General features: G+C 42.3%; 1 protein-coding gene across 1 annotated transcript in view; it reads left to right on the top strand.

Moving 5' to 3' along the window:
• Positions 1 to 2,720: 2,720 nt before the first annotated feature.
• Positions 2,721 to 17,500, top strand: part of LOC106818601 (gamma-aminobutyric acid type B receptor subunit 2-like) — an 18,444-nt gene continuing 3,664 nt past the window's right edge. Inside the window, exons 1-14 of the mRNA XM_014823296.1 lie at positions 2,721 to 2,831; positions 4,303 to 4,440; positions 5,011 to 5,181; positions 7,629 to 7,724; positions 8,517 to 8,582; positions 11,138 to 11,257; positions 11,814 to 11,959; positions 12,922 to 13,001; positions 13,530 to 13,685; positions 14,487 to 14,574; positions 14,795 to 14,944; positions 15,490 to 15,610; positions 16,117 to 16,227; positions 17,240 to 17,362. Of these exons, the coding sequence (XP_014678782.1) occupies positions 2,721 to 2,831; positions 4,303 to 4,440; positions 5,011 to 5,181; positions 7,629 to 7,724; positions 8,517 to 8,582; positions 11,138 to 11,257; positions 11,814 to 11,959; positions 12,922 to 13,001; positions 13,530 to 13,685; positions 14,487 to 14,574; positions 14,795 to 14,944; positions 15,490 to 15,610; positions 16,117 to 16,227; positions 17,240 to 17,362 (1,677 nt within the window). The remainder of the gene's footprint in view (positions 2,832 to 4,302; positions 4,441 to 5,010; positions 5,182 to 7,628; positions 7,725 to 8,516; positions 8,583 to 11,137; positions 11,258 to 11,813; positions 11,960 to 12,921; positions 13,002 to 13,529; positions 13,686 to 14,486; positions 14,575 to 14,794; positions 14,945 to 15,489; positions 15,611 to 16,116; positions 16,228 to 17,239; positions 17,363 to 17,500) is intronic.

Consider the following 17,500-nt stretch of genomic DNA (forward strand, 5'->3'; position numbering starts at 1 on the left):
CGAACTTTATCGAATAAATGCGCGTGCTGTTGTAAGATTGCTCTGTTGTTGGATCCCATTGCTTCTGGAAGTCAGCTAACCGGCAGCGCAAGTTACTATCTTCCTGCCACACTTACGAGGTGCCCCTTATATCACAGAGCAACCCGCTGTGATGGAGAGAAGAATAGTAGTAGAAACACAGACGATGTGTCCGATAGAGGGGCAACGCGTGGCAATGCTGTTGTATCACTTGCAGTGCAATTGCGGAAAGGCGATCAACGAAATGCACCGCGTCGTGTTTAACGGACCTACGAAGCTGATGGCGGTTGGAGCTGGCTGCTCCACATGTACGGAGGCCACAGCAGGCGTATCACACTTCTGGAACCTCATGCAGGTATGATGCATCTAGTCCAGTAGTAGTCTAGAGGCTCTGGTAGCAATTGCATGCAGGTAAATAAGATTGATACCAGTGCGAGATTTATACCTGTGTGAGATTGTTACCTGTATGAGATAGCTATCTGTATGAGATTTATACCTATACGAGATTGCTATGTGAGATTTGTGTGTAACTACACAGAAACTTGCGTCCCTGTGAGGTGTTATCGTAAAATAGCATAGACACAGCTAGCAATCTCATACAGGTAGCTATCTCATACAGATAACAATCTCATACAGCTAACAATCTCATACAGATAACAATCTCGTACAGGTAGCAATCTCATACAGGTAGCTATCTTATACAGATAACAATCTCATACAGGTATAAATCTCCTACAGATAGCTGTTTCATACAGGTAGCTATCTCATACAGGTAGCTATCTCATACAGGTAACTATCTTATACAGATAACAATCTCATACAGGTAACAATCTTATACAGATAGCTGTCTCATACAGGTATAGCAATTGTAATCTCATGCTGGTAAATAGACACGTATTCTTCTTATTCTTATTCTTNCACAGCCCAGTGAGTCGCGTATTAAAAAATGCCTGCGAAATAAAAATGCGTAATGCCAATACAATCTTGCTTACATGCAAACACCATAACACATCATACTCTTATTTATAGGCTTTATTGACATAAAATGGCACGGCTTGTATGAAATGTACCAATTAGCCTATTCAGAACTGAATTCGTCTACGAACGTAATTTAATAATTTACGCAACGGCATTGCGCTTCGTGCTAACGATGAATTTTGACATTTAATATTTCAATCATATGTCATGCACATTGTCAAAACAACTTATTTATTAGTCAGTATTATTTCATTGCTATGAATACGGCCTGGCTTAGTTAGTGGCGGGCCTTATCCTTTCAATAGTGAGCAAGAAATTTTTAATGTTAAACCGTTTTTTTATGATATGTATTTATTATCCATGTCTGGAGATTTGGAGCCTTTGTAGGCACAGCGTCAGCATCATCTAGCGCCGATTTCCGTACCTCTCGGCAGTGTGACGAAACCGTTAGGCCAGGGCTTTGCCACAGTTCTTGTCTGAAGGCTTAAACAGAGATACCCACCCGCGGAAATCATAGAAACCAGACGGCAAGATCAGCTCTCTTAATTCTAGTATGTACTAGTCTTATTTCGTTATTTAGTTTGCTATCTATAGTCTCATGTCGTATTCTAGTTTGTATCTTGTCTCATGTGATATTCTAGTTCGTATCTGTAGTCTCATGTCGTATTTCTAGTATGTATCTAGTCTCATGTCGTATTCTAGTTTGTATCTGTCTCATGTCGTATTCTAGTTCGTATCTAGTCCACGTCGATATTATCTAGTTCGTATATTCTAGTCTCATGTCGTATTCTAGTATGTAACTACGTCTTCATATCGTATTCTAGTTTGTATTAGTCTTACTTTCCGCTATTCCTAGTTCGTCTAGTCTCACGTCGTATTGGCTAGTTCGTATTAGTCTTATTTCGTATCAGAGAACGAATCGCTCGATGCGCGACGCAGAGCCTGACGCAGCCGACTGACGCTGCGTCTCGTCGGTCCTGTCTGCCTGCGTCATGACGTCCGGCCAGCCGTCGACTCGAGATCCTTTAAGTTCTACGACAATGCTTCGCCGGCGGTGCGTCATCGACCTCTTCCTAGCAGGATTTTTCCCGTTGTAGGGAGCATGGGCGGGGAGCTCGAGGCGGCTAATCCCCGCTGTTCGAGTACGCTTGGATAATGATCAATACAGAAAGGGACATTCTACCTGGATTACCGACTGGTGCTGCATTGGGCGGATACACAGGTATATAATATATAATATAATATAATATAATATAATATAATAATTATAATATAATATAATATGGTGTCATATAAATAAATAAATAACTAAATAAATATATATATATATATATATATGTATATCAGACGGTTATTCGAATATCAGAATTTGCCCGTCATTTTATCTTTACATCGTGGTGTCTTTTCGACGTATATTTCAACGATAGTTTAAGACGATCCAACCGAACTTTATCGAATAAACGCGCGTGCTGTTGTAAGATTGCTCAGATGTACTTGTCTAGCGAGATCCCATTGCTTCTGAAAGTCAGCTAACCGGCAGCGCAAGTTTTTATCTTTCTGCCACCCTTACGAGATGCATCTTATATCACAGAGTAACTCGCTGTGATGGAGAGAAGAATAGTAGTAGAAACACAGACGATGTGTCCGATAGAGGGGCAACGTACGTACGCGTGGCAATGCTGTTGTATCACTTGCAGTGCAAATGCGGAAAGGCGATCAACGAAATGCACCGCGTCGTGTTTAACGGACCTACGAAGGTGATGGCGGTTGGAGCTGGCTGCTCCACATGCACGGAGGCCACGGCAGGAGTATCACACTTCTGGAACCTCATGCAGGTATGATGCATCTAGTCCAGTAGTAGTCTAGAGGCTCTGGTAGCAATTGCATGCATGTAAATGAGATTGATACCTGTGTGAGATTTATACCTGTGTGAGATTGTTACCTGTATGAGATAGCTATCTGTATGAGATTTATACCTATACGAGATTGCTATGTGAGATTTGTGTGTAACTACACAGAAACTTGCGTCCCTGTGGGGTGTTATCGTAAAATAGCATAGACACAGCTAGCAATCTCACACAGATAGCTATCTCATACAGATAACAATCTCACACAGGTAACAATCTCACACAGGTAGCAATCTCATACAGCTAGCAATCTCATACAGATAACAATCTCATACAGGTAGCAATCTCATACAGGTAACAATCTCATACAGGTAACTATCTCATACAGGTAGCTATCTCATACAGGTATCAATCTCACACAGGTAGCAATCTCATACAGGTAACAATCTCATACAGGTATCAATCTCATACATGTAGCAATCTCATACAGGTAACAATCTTATACAGGTAACAATCTCATACAGGTAGCTATCTCATACAGGTATCAATCTCACACAGGTAGCAATCTCATACAGGTAACAATCTCATACAGGTAGCAATCTCATACAGGTATCAATCTCATACAGGTAACAATCTCATACAGGTAACAATCTCACACAGGTAGCAATCTTATACAGGTAACAATCTCATACAGGTATCAATCTCACACAGGTAGCAATCTCATACAGGTAACAATCTCATACAGGTAACAATCTCACACATGTAGCAATCTCATACAGGTAACAATCTCATACAGGTAACAATCTCATACAGGTATCAATCTCCTACAGGTAGCTATCTCATACAGGTAGCAATCTCATACAGGTAGCAATCTCATACAGATAACAATCTCATACAGGTAACAATCTCATACAGGTAGCTATCTCATACAGAAAACAATCTCATACAGGTAACAATCTCATACAGATAGCTGTCTCATACAGGTAACAATCTCATACAGATAACAATCTCATACAGGTAACAATCTTATACAGGTAGCTATCTCATACAGAAAACAATCTCATACAGGTAACAATCTCATACAGATAACAATCTCATACAGGTAACAATCTCATACAGGTAACAATCTCATACAGGTAACAATCTCATACAGGTAACAATCTCATACAGATAACAATCTCATACAGGTAACAATCTCATATAGGTAGCAATCTCATACAGGTAACAATATCATACAGGTAACAATCTCATACNTAAACGCGCGTGCTGTTGTTGGATCCCATTGCTTCTGAAAGTCAGCTAACCGGCGGCGAAAGTTAACATCTTGCTGCCACACTTACGAGGTGCCCCTTATATCACAGAGTAACCCGCTGTGATGGATAGAAGAATAGTAGTAGAAATGTAGACGATGTGTCTGATAGAGGGGTAACGCGTGGCAATGCTGTTGTATCACTTGCAGTGCAACTGCGGAAAGGCGATCAACGAAATGCACCGCGTCGTGTTTCACGGACCTACGAAGCTGATGGCGGTTGGAGCTGGCTGCTCCACATGCACGGAGGCCACGGCAGGCGTATCACACTTCTGGAACCTCATGCAGGTATGATGCATCTAGTCCAGTAGTAGTCTAGAGGCTCTGGTAGCAATTGCATGCAGGTAAATGAGATTGATACCTGTGTGAGATTTATACCTGTGTGAGATTGTTACCTGTATGAGATAGCTATCTGTATGAGATTTATTCCTATACGAGATTGCTATGTAAGATTTGTGTGTAACTACACAGAAACTTGCGTCCCTGTGTGGTGTTATCGTAAAATAGCATAGGCACAGCTAACAATCTCACACAGGTAGCTATCTCATACAGATAACAATCTCATACAGGTAACAATCTCCCACAGCTAGCAATCTCATACAGGTATAAATCTCATACAGATAACAATCTCATATAGGTAACAATCTCACACAGGTAGCAATCTCATACAGGTAACAATCTCATACAGATAGCTGTTTCATACAGGTAGCAATTTTAATCTCATGCTGGTAAATAGCAAGAAGACACGTATTCTTCTTCTTCCTCTTCTTCTTTCTTATAACCGCATTCTTCCGCTTATTCCGCTTACTCCGCATTATTCCGCTTTCTCATTCTTTCTTTCTTATCACCGCATTACAGGTGACACCGACGTCGGCCAGTCCGGCTCTGTCGGATCGTAAGAGATTTCCAAAGTTTTTCCGAACTGCGACATCGGATCTGAACATGAACGCGGCACGCATTGAACTGATGAAGTACATGGGCTGGAAACGTATTGCTATCATCCAGGAATCACAGGAGATCTTCACCCTGGTACGTGTTATCCACGCCACCATTACTATATAGATTGTGAGTAACTGAAATCGCATGTTACTGTGTATACTGATAAGTGTAGCAGCGCTTTAAATAATATAGCTCGATGCACGCGCGCACGCGTGCTTTGTGAGCGTGTGCGCATGCATATGTCCGCATGTGTATGTACGCGCGTGTGTATGTGTGGGCGTGTGTGCGTGCGTGCGTGTGTGTGCGCGTCTGTACGCGCGTGTGTGTGTGTGGGCGTGTGTGTGCGCGCGTGTGTGTGTGTGTGTGGGCGTGTGTATGCGTGTGTCTGTGCGCGTGTGCGCGCGTGTGTGCGCGCGTGTGCGCGCGTGTGTGCGCGCGTGTATATGTGTGGGTGTGCGCGCGCGTGTGTGTACGCGTGTGTAGGTGTGGGCGTGTGCGCGCGTGTGTGCGCGCGTGTATATGTGGGCGTGTATGCGCGCGCGTGTGTGTGGGCGTGTGTGGGCGTTCGTACGCGCGTGTGTACGCGTGTGTATGTGTGGGCGTGTGTGTGCATGTGTGTACGCGCGCGCTTGTGTGTGTGGGCGTGCGCGCGCTCGTGCGTGTCTACCTATGCGCACATGAACCGGGAGCTCTCTCGCTTGCTATGTACTCAAATCATGATACGATGCGAAATCTTTATATCGACAGACGAACAGCTACCGAAAAGCGCCAGCAATAAAAAACTCAAACAACAGAGTTCCACCGTCTATGTGTTTTCGGCATTTTACTTGCGTACTACCTCAATTATTTCGTGCGCGCGTTAATCGTCCGAGCAGGCAGGATAACAGAAGCCTTGCCAGGCAACCTCGCTGCTCTCGCTCCCCGTATCCATAGACGCATGTTGCTGGAATTAGACGCATTAGTATCACAAACACTATAACATTTCGGGGAGATTAAATTCTGCGCGTGATGTTGAATCACATTATGTAACACACGGTAGCGTTACTGGCAGCCTGCGTTCTCCATAGTGTAGCCTTGGATAACGTGGTTAAAGGCATCAAAGAGTGTTATTCGTGTGTATACAAAACAACTCTGTGCATTATGCGGTAGATCGTTAAACGCAGCATGTTTGTAATAATTTGTACATAATCTTTTGTTGAATAATTTTTTAATAATTATTTGTAATAATTTGTAACGAATAGTTAACATGTTTACCTGCGCACTATATAGATAGCTGTTCGGTAGTTAGCATGCTCTGTCTGGCGATCGCACCCTTCCCCGGCTTCCTTCTCTCTCCTCTCACTGCTCCTGGTCCGCCTTCTCTTTCTGACAGTTACCTTTACACTATTGCATTACACTATTTGGGCGTTTCGTCCAGTCTGTGTATCCGTTAGTCTGTGACAAGGCCGTCGTACACACACCACACGTTCATGGCTAATACTGTATAAGCTGTATATTTCGCGGTCGTTCAATTTCTCTTCCTTTCGCGGTCATTGCCGGATCCAGTTCTTCAGTCATTCTCTCGTGCTTCGACGTGCCTCAAACTCCTCAATGACGTCACAGTGTTCTCATATTCAAGGCACATCTATAATCCACAAACCCAATGATCCATAATAGCCGAACGCCTAGAGTACGAACGTGACGGCTGAAAGGCCCTTGGATCGAATCCCATCTGTTTTTTAATTTTTCCCCTGTTTTCTGTATTTTGCTATCTTTATCCATTTAACTCTTTTTCGCCAATTAACGCAAATATATAACAACATATAATTTTTACAACAATTAAATTATTATTTCTTAAATAGGGTTAGGGTCACGTATTTTCACAGGCACGTGATTTGTATCAACCAATGGGATTTAGGAGATATGCAGGCCCTAGCTGCGTGTGTATAAGCCGTATATTTCGCCGTCGTTTCGTTTCGCGTGATTGACGGAGCAGTTCTTCAGTGATTCTCATGCAATTAGACCTGCGCGATGGCGTGTGCATATGTTTGGTAGTGAATTAGACCCGCTAAAATTCTAGACTGTTCGCTGGCAGCAATTGATCCGTGCGCCGGTTTTCGATTTGGCGCACGGATCAATAGCTGCCAGCGCGTGATACTTTGTAGCGTTCGCTGCGGTCGCGTGCGCTTGCGCGGAACTGCGCGCAAGATCCGCGCTCAGCGGGCAGGATCAACACCTCTCAGGCGACGCTTCTCTGGTATCCGTCTTTCATCTGGATGATATAAATTGATAACACACCCATTATCATATTAATATAAATAATAAGATCAGTAATTACTATTTACATATTATTTATCCTAGTATTATTTTATGAACAGCGCCATCTACTAAACGAAGATACCGACAGCACGAAAAGCGACCAAGACAATTAAGTCACCGAGTTAGATTTCTTAGTTAGTTGTTAGGATTCATAAATCAGCTCAACGATTTACCGTTTAGTAACTTTCCAGATGAAAAAAACCCCGATACATTAGTTAAGAAAACGTTTTCCCGCGCAGGTTGCCGAGGCTTTAATACCATTGCTGAAAAAAGAAAACTTTGAACTCATAACAACGGAGACTTTTCATCCGAGTAAATCGATAGACAACCTCATAGTAAGATATGACATCATTTATGCCATTTGTATAATACCCATTTAGCAATAACGAAGCAACTGCAAAGTGGCGTTCTTTAACGTCTGCTTGTGTGTGAATATGCACAGGTATAATTATATTCAACATTCGATCTGCTGATTTTTGTCTATTATATTCATCCATGTTATTTAGCTGATCTGTCGGATGGTCGGTCCGTACGTTATGCATCATAAACATTATGGCTGAAACGATTATGGCTTGCTGCATATTTATTTCGGGAGCACGTTGCTGTCATTACCATTACACCATGAGTGTATAATATATATATATATTATACACTCGTGATGACATCGCAACAAGATAAAGGCTAAACCCTGTATTATACCACCGCTGTGTGTGCGCGCGCGCGCGCGCCGCGGTCGCTCCTCGACTCTTTACTCCCTTCGGCGCACGTTGCTGCGCGCTCCCCATTACCATTTACACCATGAGTGTACTAATTTTACTATATTTATATATACCTATACTTACTCCATCCCCTACTCACACCCTCGCTCGATCCGCACACTTCGCACAGACTAAAGGCCTAAACGCCTGTATCTATTACCACCGCGTGTGTGCGCGGCGCGCCGCGCGTGTGTGTGTGTGTGCTGTGTGTGTGTGTGTGTGTGTTGCGTGTGTGTATGTGTGTGTGCGGGTGTGTGTGTGTATGTGTGTGCGTGCGTGCGCGCGCGCGTGTGTGTCTGTCCGTGTGCTTGCGTGCGTGCGTGCGTGCGCGCGTGCGTTAGTGTGTGTATGTGTACGTGCTTTTTCCAGAAACGGGATGCTAGAATCATCTTCGGAGGCTTCTACATGGGTCAGGCTATGAAAATATTTTGTCGGGTAAGATGAAATAAATAGTTTCGGCTGTTTAATCCCATCGATTCCTTTCATCAGACGACGTACGATACTATTGTGGAATATCAGNCGCGCGTGTGTACACGTGTGTATGTGTGTGCGTGTGTGTGTGGGCGTGTGTGGGCGTGCGCGCGCGCGTGTGTACGCGTGTGTATGTGTGGGCGCGTGTGTGTGGGCGTGTGTGGGCGTGCGTGCGCGCGTGTGTACGCGTGTGTATGTGTGGGCGCGTGTGTGTATGTGTGTACGCGCGCGCGTGTGTGTGTGGGCGTGCGCGCGCTCGTGCGTGTCTACCTATGTGCACATGAACCGGGAGCTCTCTCGCTTGCTATGTACTCAAGTCATGATACGATGCGAAATCTTTATATCGACAGACGAACAGCAACCGAAAAGCGCCAGCAATAAAAAACTCAAACAACAGAGTTCCACCGTCTATGTGTTTTCGGCATTTTACTTGCGTACTACCTCAATTATTTCGTGCGCGCGTTAATCGTCCGAGCAGGCAGGATAACAGAAGCCTTGCCAGGCAACCTCGCTGCTCTCGCTCCCCGTATCCATAGACGCATGTTGCTGGAATTAGGCGCATTAGTAGCACAAACACTATAACATTTCGGGGAGATTAAATTCTGCGCGTGATGTTGAATCACATTATGTAACACACGGTAGCGTTACTGGCAGCCTGCGTTCTCCATAGTGTACCCTTGGATTACGTGGTTAAAGGCTTCAAAGAGTGTTATTCGTGTGTATACAAAACAACTCTGTGCATTATGCGTCAGATCGTTAAACGCAGCATGTTTGTAATAATTTGTACATAATTTTTCGTTGAATAATTTTTTAATAATTATTTGTAATAATTTGTAACGAATAGTTAACATGTTTACCTGCGCAATATATAAATAGCTGTTCGGTAGTTAGCATGCTCTGTCTGGCGATCGCACCCTTCCCCGGCTTCCTTCTCTCTCCTCTCACTGCTCCTGGTCCGCCTTCTCTTTCTGACAGTTACCTTTCCGTCCCTTCCTTTTCCCTGGATCCTCTTTGTTAGTCTCTCCTCGATTGATATAAATTGATAACACACCCATTATCATATTAATATAAATAATAAAATCAGTAATTACTATTTACATATTATTTATCCTAGTATTATTTTATGAACAGCGCCATCTATTACCGACAGCACGAGAAGCGACCAAGACAATTAAGTCACCGAGTTAGATTTCTTAGTTAGTTGTTAGGATTCATAAATCAGCTCAACGATTTACCATTTAGTAATTTTCCAGATTAAAAAAACCCCGATACATTAGTTAAGAAAACGTTTTTCCGCGCAGGTTTCCGAGGCTTTAATACCATTGCTGAAAAAAGAAAACTTTGAACTCATAACAACGGAGACTTTTTCATCGAGTAAGGACCCGGATGAATCGATAGACAACCTCATAGTAAGATATGACATCATTTATGCCATTTGTATAATCCCCATTTAGCAATAACGATGCAACTGCAAAGTGGCTTTCTTTAACGTCTGCTTGTGTGTGAATATACACAGGATATATATTCAACATTCGATCTGCTGATTTTTGTCTATTATATTCATCGATGTTATTTAGCTGACCTGTCGGATGGTCGGTCCGTACGTTATGCATCATAAACATTATGGCTTGCTGCATATTTATTTCGGGAGCACGTTGCTGCCATTACCATTACACCATGAGTGTATAATATATATATATATATATATATATATATATATATATATATATATATATATATTATACACTCGTGATGACATCGCAACAAGATAAAGGCTAAACCCTGTATTATACCACCGCTGTGCGCGCGCGCGCGGCGCGCGTGCGCTGCTGTTTGCCTGTTGCTGTGTGTTGTTGCGTCGCTGCCTGCTGCTTGGTACCTCTAAGTGCTATGTGCTGTTGTGCGTGTGCTGCCGCTGCCTGTTGGTGTATGTGTCCTGCTGCCGCCTGCGGCCAGTCGCCGCGCCGCGTGTGCTGTCTGTGCCGTGCTGCTTGCGCTGCGCTGCCGGTGCGCTGCCGTGCCCGTGCGCGGCTGCCCTGCTTTAGTGTGTGTATGTGTACGTGCTTTTTCCAGAAACGGGATGCTAGAATCATCTTCGGAGGCTTCTACAGGGGTCAGGCTATGAAAGTATTTTGTCGGGTAAGATGAAATAAATAGTTTCGGCTGTTTAATCCCATCGATTCCTTTCATCAGACGACGTACGATACTATTGTGGAATATCAGTTGTTAATTAGAAATCAAACTTCCCACTGTGTGTGTACACTTATGTACGCAGAAACCACACGGAGTACCTAGAGTACTAGACGCAGAGTACATAGACCATGTGTGCTGCACAATGTGTTGATGGCAACTATGCATGACCGTGACATAATATATATATAAGGTTAACACATGGTAACCATGCATGACATGATAGATGAAACGTATCGTAACTATGTATGAACGTGGCATGCTATGCAAATGTAACACATAGTAACAATGAATGACTACGGCATGAAACGTAGATTACTAACACTTAGGCTTACAAACGAGGATTGTACGGGCCGAAGATACAGTGGATAATTGGCGGCTGGTACGATTCAAAATGGTGGAACACGCAGGATCCGTCCAAAGACTCGGCAAACTGCACGATGGACCAGGTAAGGTGGACCATGACACATACAGAGGCTTTGTCCGTGTATAATATTATCGCAGTCTGGGAGAAGTCCTCGTAGTGTTCGTATAGAGACTCGAATCCCTGTGGGTAGAGTCGACTACTGTTCCCGGAGTGAGATGTGATACGACCAGGAATGTCATAACATGGAATCACGTGGGTGTGTGATAATAAATAGAGTCTATATTGATATTATGACACTCCTGATACGACGGTGGTGATGTAGGTGTCAGATGTTGCAAATATTATGTAGTGCTAGTTTATTAGCTTTACAGATACCTATAAAGCTTCCCATAGGTGGAGAGACACGTTCCCTGATTGCTATTAGCGGGGTGGCTGAGTTGCAAAAACTTGGAGAAAATTGGAGAAAATAGAATATGTTCAAATCTTTCAACTAGTTTCTTGTTGAGCGCTTAACGGTTACGTTCACACTGTCGACTTTCAGTCGATTAGTTGAAAATTTGATCAACACGTCAACTTTTCAACAGAAAGTTGATAGTGTAGACCCAGCGTAATGTTGTAGTCTGCTTGGTATTTAACAGATCCTCACAGCTATGAACGGCTACATCGCTACTGGCGCCGTCCACTGGAATGCAGTGGAAGAGAGGGGATTAGCTGATATCACCGCAGAAGAATTCAGAGCCGAATTCAATAGATTTACTAACTACACTGAACCGTTCGGCTACAAGTATGCAAACACACGGGGCGAAGCTTTATAGCAATCATAGAATTAATATTTGGTCACAATTTCATTAATGTGCGTGCAGCGTTAGAGCGTACAGTATATTGACGTGAACGCAGTTATTTAGTAAGAACACACTTGATGCATAATACAATCATCTATAATAAAACCAAACTAAATAGCAAGTTTATTATGGACATCGATAGAAATAAACAAATAGCAATAAAAAATCGCCAACAATTATGATATGGTATAGCAAGAGACCTTCGGCAGAGCAGTGCCACCACATTGAAATAACGAGGGTGCATGTTTCGATGCGCACTTTCTCTAGACATTTACACCACACAGTAAAATCTCATCACAAATTTTACTAGCACTTCGTACAAAACATAACTCTATTTATTATGTTGCTGACTCTTTATAGTTGAAGTATTTAGTTATACTCCTCTTTTGTTCCGTGATAACCAACAGTGCGGTGTGCTTTCTACATAGCTTATATAGTGAATTGTTTTGATACAAACTTCTTAAGTCGAAGCACTGCATGCACTTTCAGCTTAAAACCAATCTCACCGGCTATGAATTCTCTGAGGATGTATTTAGTGATAAAGGTAACTAATATAAATGAATGCTAGCCATGTTATCAATGTTAATTCCCAAGTCACATATCATGTTATGTTACCGCACGAACAGGTGGCATAATCATGCTTTCGTAAACATTAATCTTTCATCTTCAAACATTTATTATTCGTAAACATTAATCTTCTATCATCAAACATTCATTATTAGTAAACATTAATCTTTCATCTTCAAACATTTATTATTCGTAAACATTCATCTTTCATCGTCAAACATTTATGATTCGTAAACATTCATCTTCCATCATCAAACATTCATTATTCGTAAACATTCATCTTCCATCATCAAACATTCATTATTCGTAAACATTTCTGAAGGAACATTTGTGACAGGTTTGCTGCCTGGTCGTTTGACTGCGTGTGGGCCGCCGCCGTGTGCCTGAATAACACTGTTAACGACCTGGAACCAACAGGTACGCCACTCTACCACTAATGCAGCCACTCGGCGCTGTGTGTCGAGCATTTCGTCTAACCTAAATATGTCGTTTACATTTACAGTGACCGTACCTTGTATAGATATCATAATCATATCCTGTATGTACATCTTAAACATATATCTTGTATGATGTCACGATAATATCTTCTATATATAGTTATGATGAATATATCTTATGTTAATATATCTTATATGTTGATATATCCATATATATCTTATGCGATCAGTAGTTATACATTCTATAGAGGCGGTCAGGAGGTCTGACATACGGGCGATGCGATTCTGTGTAAAAAGCAAAAGCTTAGAAGAAGTTGCGGTTTAATGCGATGTGGCTGGTTTTTACCCGATCATCAGGTCATAACATAAAAGAGTTCACGTACGGTCATGGCAACTACACCTGATGTTTACACATCTGGTTAACTACACCTGATGTTTACACACCTGGTTAACTATACCTGATGTTTACAACCTGGTTAACTACACCTGGTTTTTACCTTATCACCAGGTCATAGGATAGAAGAGTTTACTTACGATCATGTCAACTACACGGACCTGATGATGGCCAACATGGCAAAGACCGACTTCCTTGGGGTCAAGGGCAGGGTCAAGTTCGACGAATTCGGTACCTCTTTCAGCGACACACGCGTAGCGCAGTTGCAAGGTACGGCTGTGTGTGTGTGTGTGTGTGTGTGTGTGTGTGTGTGTGTGCGTGTGTGTGTGTGTGTGTGTGTGTGTGTGTGTGTGTGTGTGTGTGTGTGTGTGTGTGTGTGTGTGTGTGTGTGTGTGTGTGTGTGTGTAAGTGTGTACGCGTGTATTAGCGTGGGTGTTTGAAGGTGTGCGTGCGTAAACGCAAGCGTGTGTGCATGCGCGCGTGCGTGCTAACGCGTACAAACTCGTCTAGCTTTCACCAAACTAGCCGTAATATCTGAGATGACGTCGTCTTATCTCTCTCAGATAGATAGGTGATATTTTCCTCGTTGTTATAGGAGAGAACGAGGTGACAATAGCAATCCTGAAGGTCGGGTCATCCTTCACAGACGATACCCTTGTGAATCCATTCCAATTTCACAGTAAGTCTCTCTCTGCACACCTGACATACTCTATATAGCACCATATCATGCTCCATGCTATCATTGAACAAGTCTCTAACTGTCACCCGTGAGCAACACTGTAACCATGATAACTGGTGTGATTGCGTACAACACTGTAACCATAGCAACAGGTGTGGTCTAGAGCATCTGATGGTCAGAGCATCACATTTATGCGTATTCGTGCATTCTGCTTCTAGCTAAAGGAAACAAGCCACCAGTCGATGGACCACAACTATTCAAGGAGAGGTTTTATGTGCCCCGATACCTCTACTTCTTCATGTGCTTTGTGTCAATGCTANAGCCGTAATATCTGAGATGACGTCATATTATCTCTCTCAGATAGATAGGTGATATTTTCCTCGTTGTTATAGGAGAGAACGATGTGACAATAGCAATCCTGAAGGTCGGGTCATCCTTCACAGACGATACCCTTGTGAATCCATTCCAATTTCACAGTAAGTCTCTCTCTGCACACCTGACATACTCTATATAGCACCATATCATGCTCCATGCTATTATCGAACAAGTCTCTAACTGTCACCGGTGAGCAACACTGTAACCATGATAACTGGTGTGATTGCGTACAACACTGTAACCATAGCAACAGGTGTGGTCTAGAGCATCTGATAGTCAGAGCATCAGATTTATGCGTATTCGTCGCTTCTGCTGTCTAGTAAAGCGAAAACAAGCCACCTGTCGATGGACCACAACTATTCAAGGAGAGGTTTTATGTGCCCCGATACCTCTACTTCTTCATGTGCTTTGTGTCAATGCTAGGCATTCTTTGCACGTTGGTTCCTTATCTCAATGTGGTGAACAGAAAAGCCAGGTATATATAGAGTGTGAAGTAGCAAAGAAAAATTCCAATCGTAAATCGTTTTAATCTTATACCGATCAACTCCTTTTACTAGTAATAGCAGCGCTGTCTTAAAATTCCAACGTACACGCTGTGTATCCGAATAACATCGAAAAATATCTGCCACAGACTGCAATGTCTATATGCACATATCTGCCACTATATATATCACGTCTAGTCTCAGCTAGTCATATTTGATTGTGTTTCTCTAAAATATTACTCACTATAGAACATACGACTACATGTACATAACTTTCTTGGTAAATACTTTCACTCTAGACATTCTTACAAAAAGAAGCTGCTAGAAATCATGAAGCATGCTAGAATCTACGAAGTGAAAAAAACTGTCGACCATTTTGTAGCGTAAGGTTAGGGAATAGCTCATGCGTTAATATTATTTATATATAGGTCAGTAGTGCTAAATATACATAAAATTCTTCATGTGTACATAGGATTAGACTAATTTGTACTATAAGAGTATTCTGGTATTGTAGCCCGCCGGGTTTTGACGTTTACAGGCTTATCAAGATGTCCTCACCAAATCTGAACAACATAATTTTATGCGGCTGTCTACTCAACTACATATACGTATTCTTCGAAGGATTAAATGAAAACTATCCCGTTGTTATGTTTTGCACGGCAAGTAAAATATCTTCTTTGTATTTAAATACGTGAAAGTGGTGTTTCACATGCACGTGAATGCATTCCGTAAAAATTTTAATTGCGTAGCAATTTCGTATTTAATACTGAACGTGAAGCTATTAATAAAGTATAGTTTACATATTATGTATAAACCTGTAATATATTGTATAAACCTGCATACTGCAGTAACCGAGTGCTGGCATAGCTATAGTTAAGTAGTCATAAGTTAGTAATTAAGTAGTTAGTCATAGTGGAATAATTAAATATAAGCTGCCTTATTGAGAATGCCATCGTTGCATTGTTGCAAGAATGCCATTGTTGAATTGTTGCAAGAATGCCATTGTTGAATTGTTGAAGGACGCCATTGTTGCAATAAGAACCGCGATTGCAATAATGCCCACATTGCAAGTATCCCGTTTAGAAATAATATATGGAAACTAATGTATAGACAGACGTGTCTATGTGTCTATGTCTGTAGATAAAGAGATTGCTCACGATTTCAGGTGAGGAACTTCTTGCTGGTTGCCGGATTTTCGCTAGCCTTTGGCGCTCTATTCGCTAAGACATGGAGAGTTCATGCTATATTCACCGAAAAGAACGTCATTCAGAAAAAGGTGTGTCTGTCTCTATAAATTACGTATACCACCGCCACCGCCGGCGCCGCCGCCGCCGCCTCCACCTCCGCCATCGCCATCACCATCGCCACTGGCATGCCATCATCAGCCGCCGCGCCAAACGACCACTACTACTACTATACATTCAAACTGGAGCCGGGCAGGCTGATAGCACGTGTGCATGATAAAATATTATCTACATGCTTCACTTTGCTCGCAGCATCGCGCCACAATTCCCAGCTATGCTAATGTATGGCAAATGGCGCTGCGACGTCGGTCGCCGTTGACTGCCAAGATAAAATTCTTCGGCCGTTCTTATATACTATTACTTATAATAATGCATAAATATGTAATAATAATAATAATAATAATATATGGCCACGATTAAACAAGGATCATTAGCTCATATAAGAACTAATAGAATAAAAATGCGTGTCTACATTATGTAACATTTAGTTTCTTACTCATAGGCTCTCGACTACTCGAGGTGTTATCCGTGATCGTATGTTCGGGACTACGTATATTGTTAAGATATACGGCTGTACGCATTATCAACATAAATTAGCCAAACTGAAGGTACGTATTTCAAACACACACAATATTTAATAGTCGGTAATGACGGTAACATATATATCCCGTAATAGTGAACAGTAGTGTACAGCTGTGTACGCGACATACAAAACATGAACTTACATATCCATAGTAGTCTTCGTCAACGGTGAAAGCAGTACGATATCTCTTGCCACGTTCGTAGTAGTGCAAATAGAGAGCTGCCGCTATATACTCCCGTGCTGCGTGCACACTGTTATATATACCGCGCCCTCCTATTGTTTAGGTTCTGGTCACGCTGCATTGTTCAGCGGCCTGGTAGCGCACGAGGTCAGCTGCGCGTTTACACAAAAGGCTTGTTATTATGCAATTATCCTATGTCTATCTATTTTGACTATTTCGGTATTACAATTATACATAATATTTTATACGTTACTTTATATTTTTATAATTGTGTATTTAGGCGATTAAAGACAGCAAGCTGATTGCGATGGTCGGTGTCCTACTGATGATGAACATGACTGTACTTATACTCTCCCTAATCATTGACCCACCCCACGTCAAGACACTAGAAGCCAGACCAATAGTACGTAGCGTAACAATACCTGGTCTGAACCTTGACCAATAGTACGTAGTGTAACATTACCAGGTCCGAAACAGAACCAATAGTTTGTAGCGTAACATTTTCAGATTCGAAATAGAACCAATGGCGCGTAGCGTAACA

This window comes from Priapulus caudatus, unplaced genomic scaffold, assembly GCF_000485595.1.
Source record: "Priapulus caudatus unplaced genomic scaffold, Priapulus_caudatus-5.0.1 Scaffold2364, whole genome shotgun sequence".
Taxonomy (NCBI): Eukaryota; Metazoa; Priapulida; class Priapulimorpha; order Priapulimorphida; family Priapulidae; genus Priapulus; species Priapulus caudatus.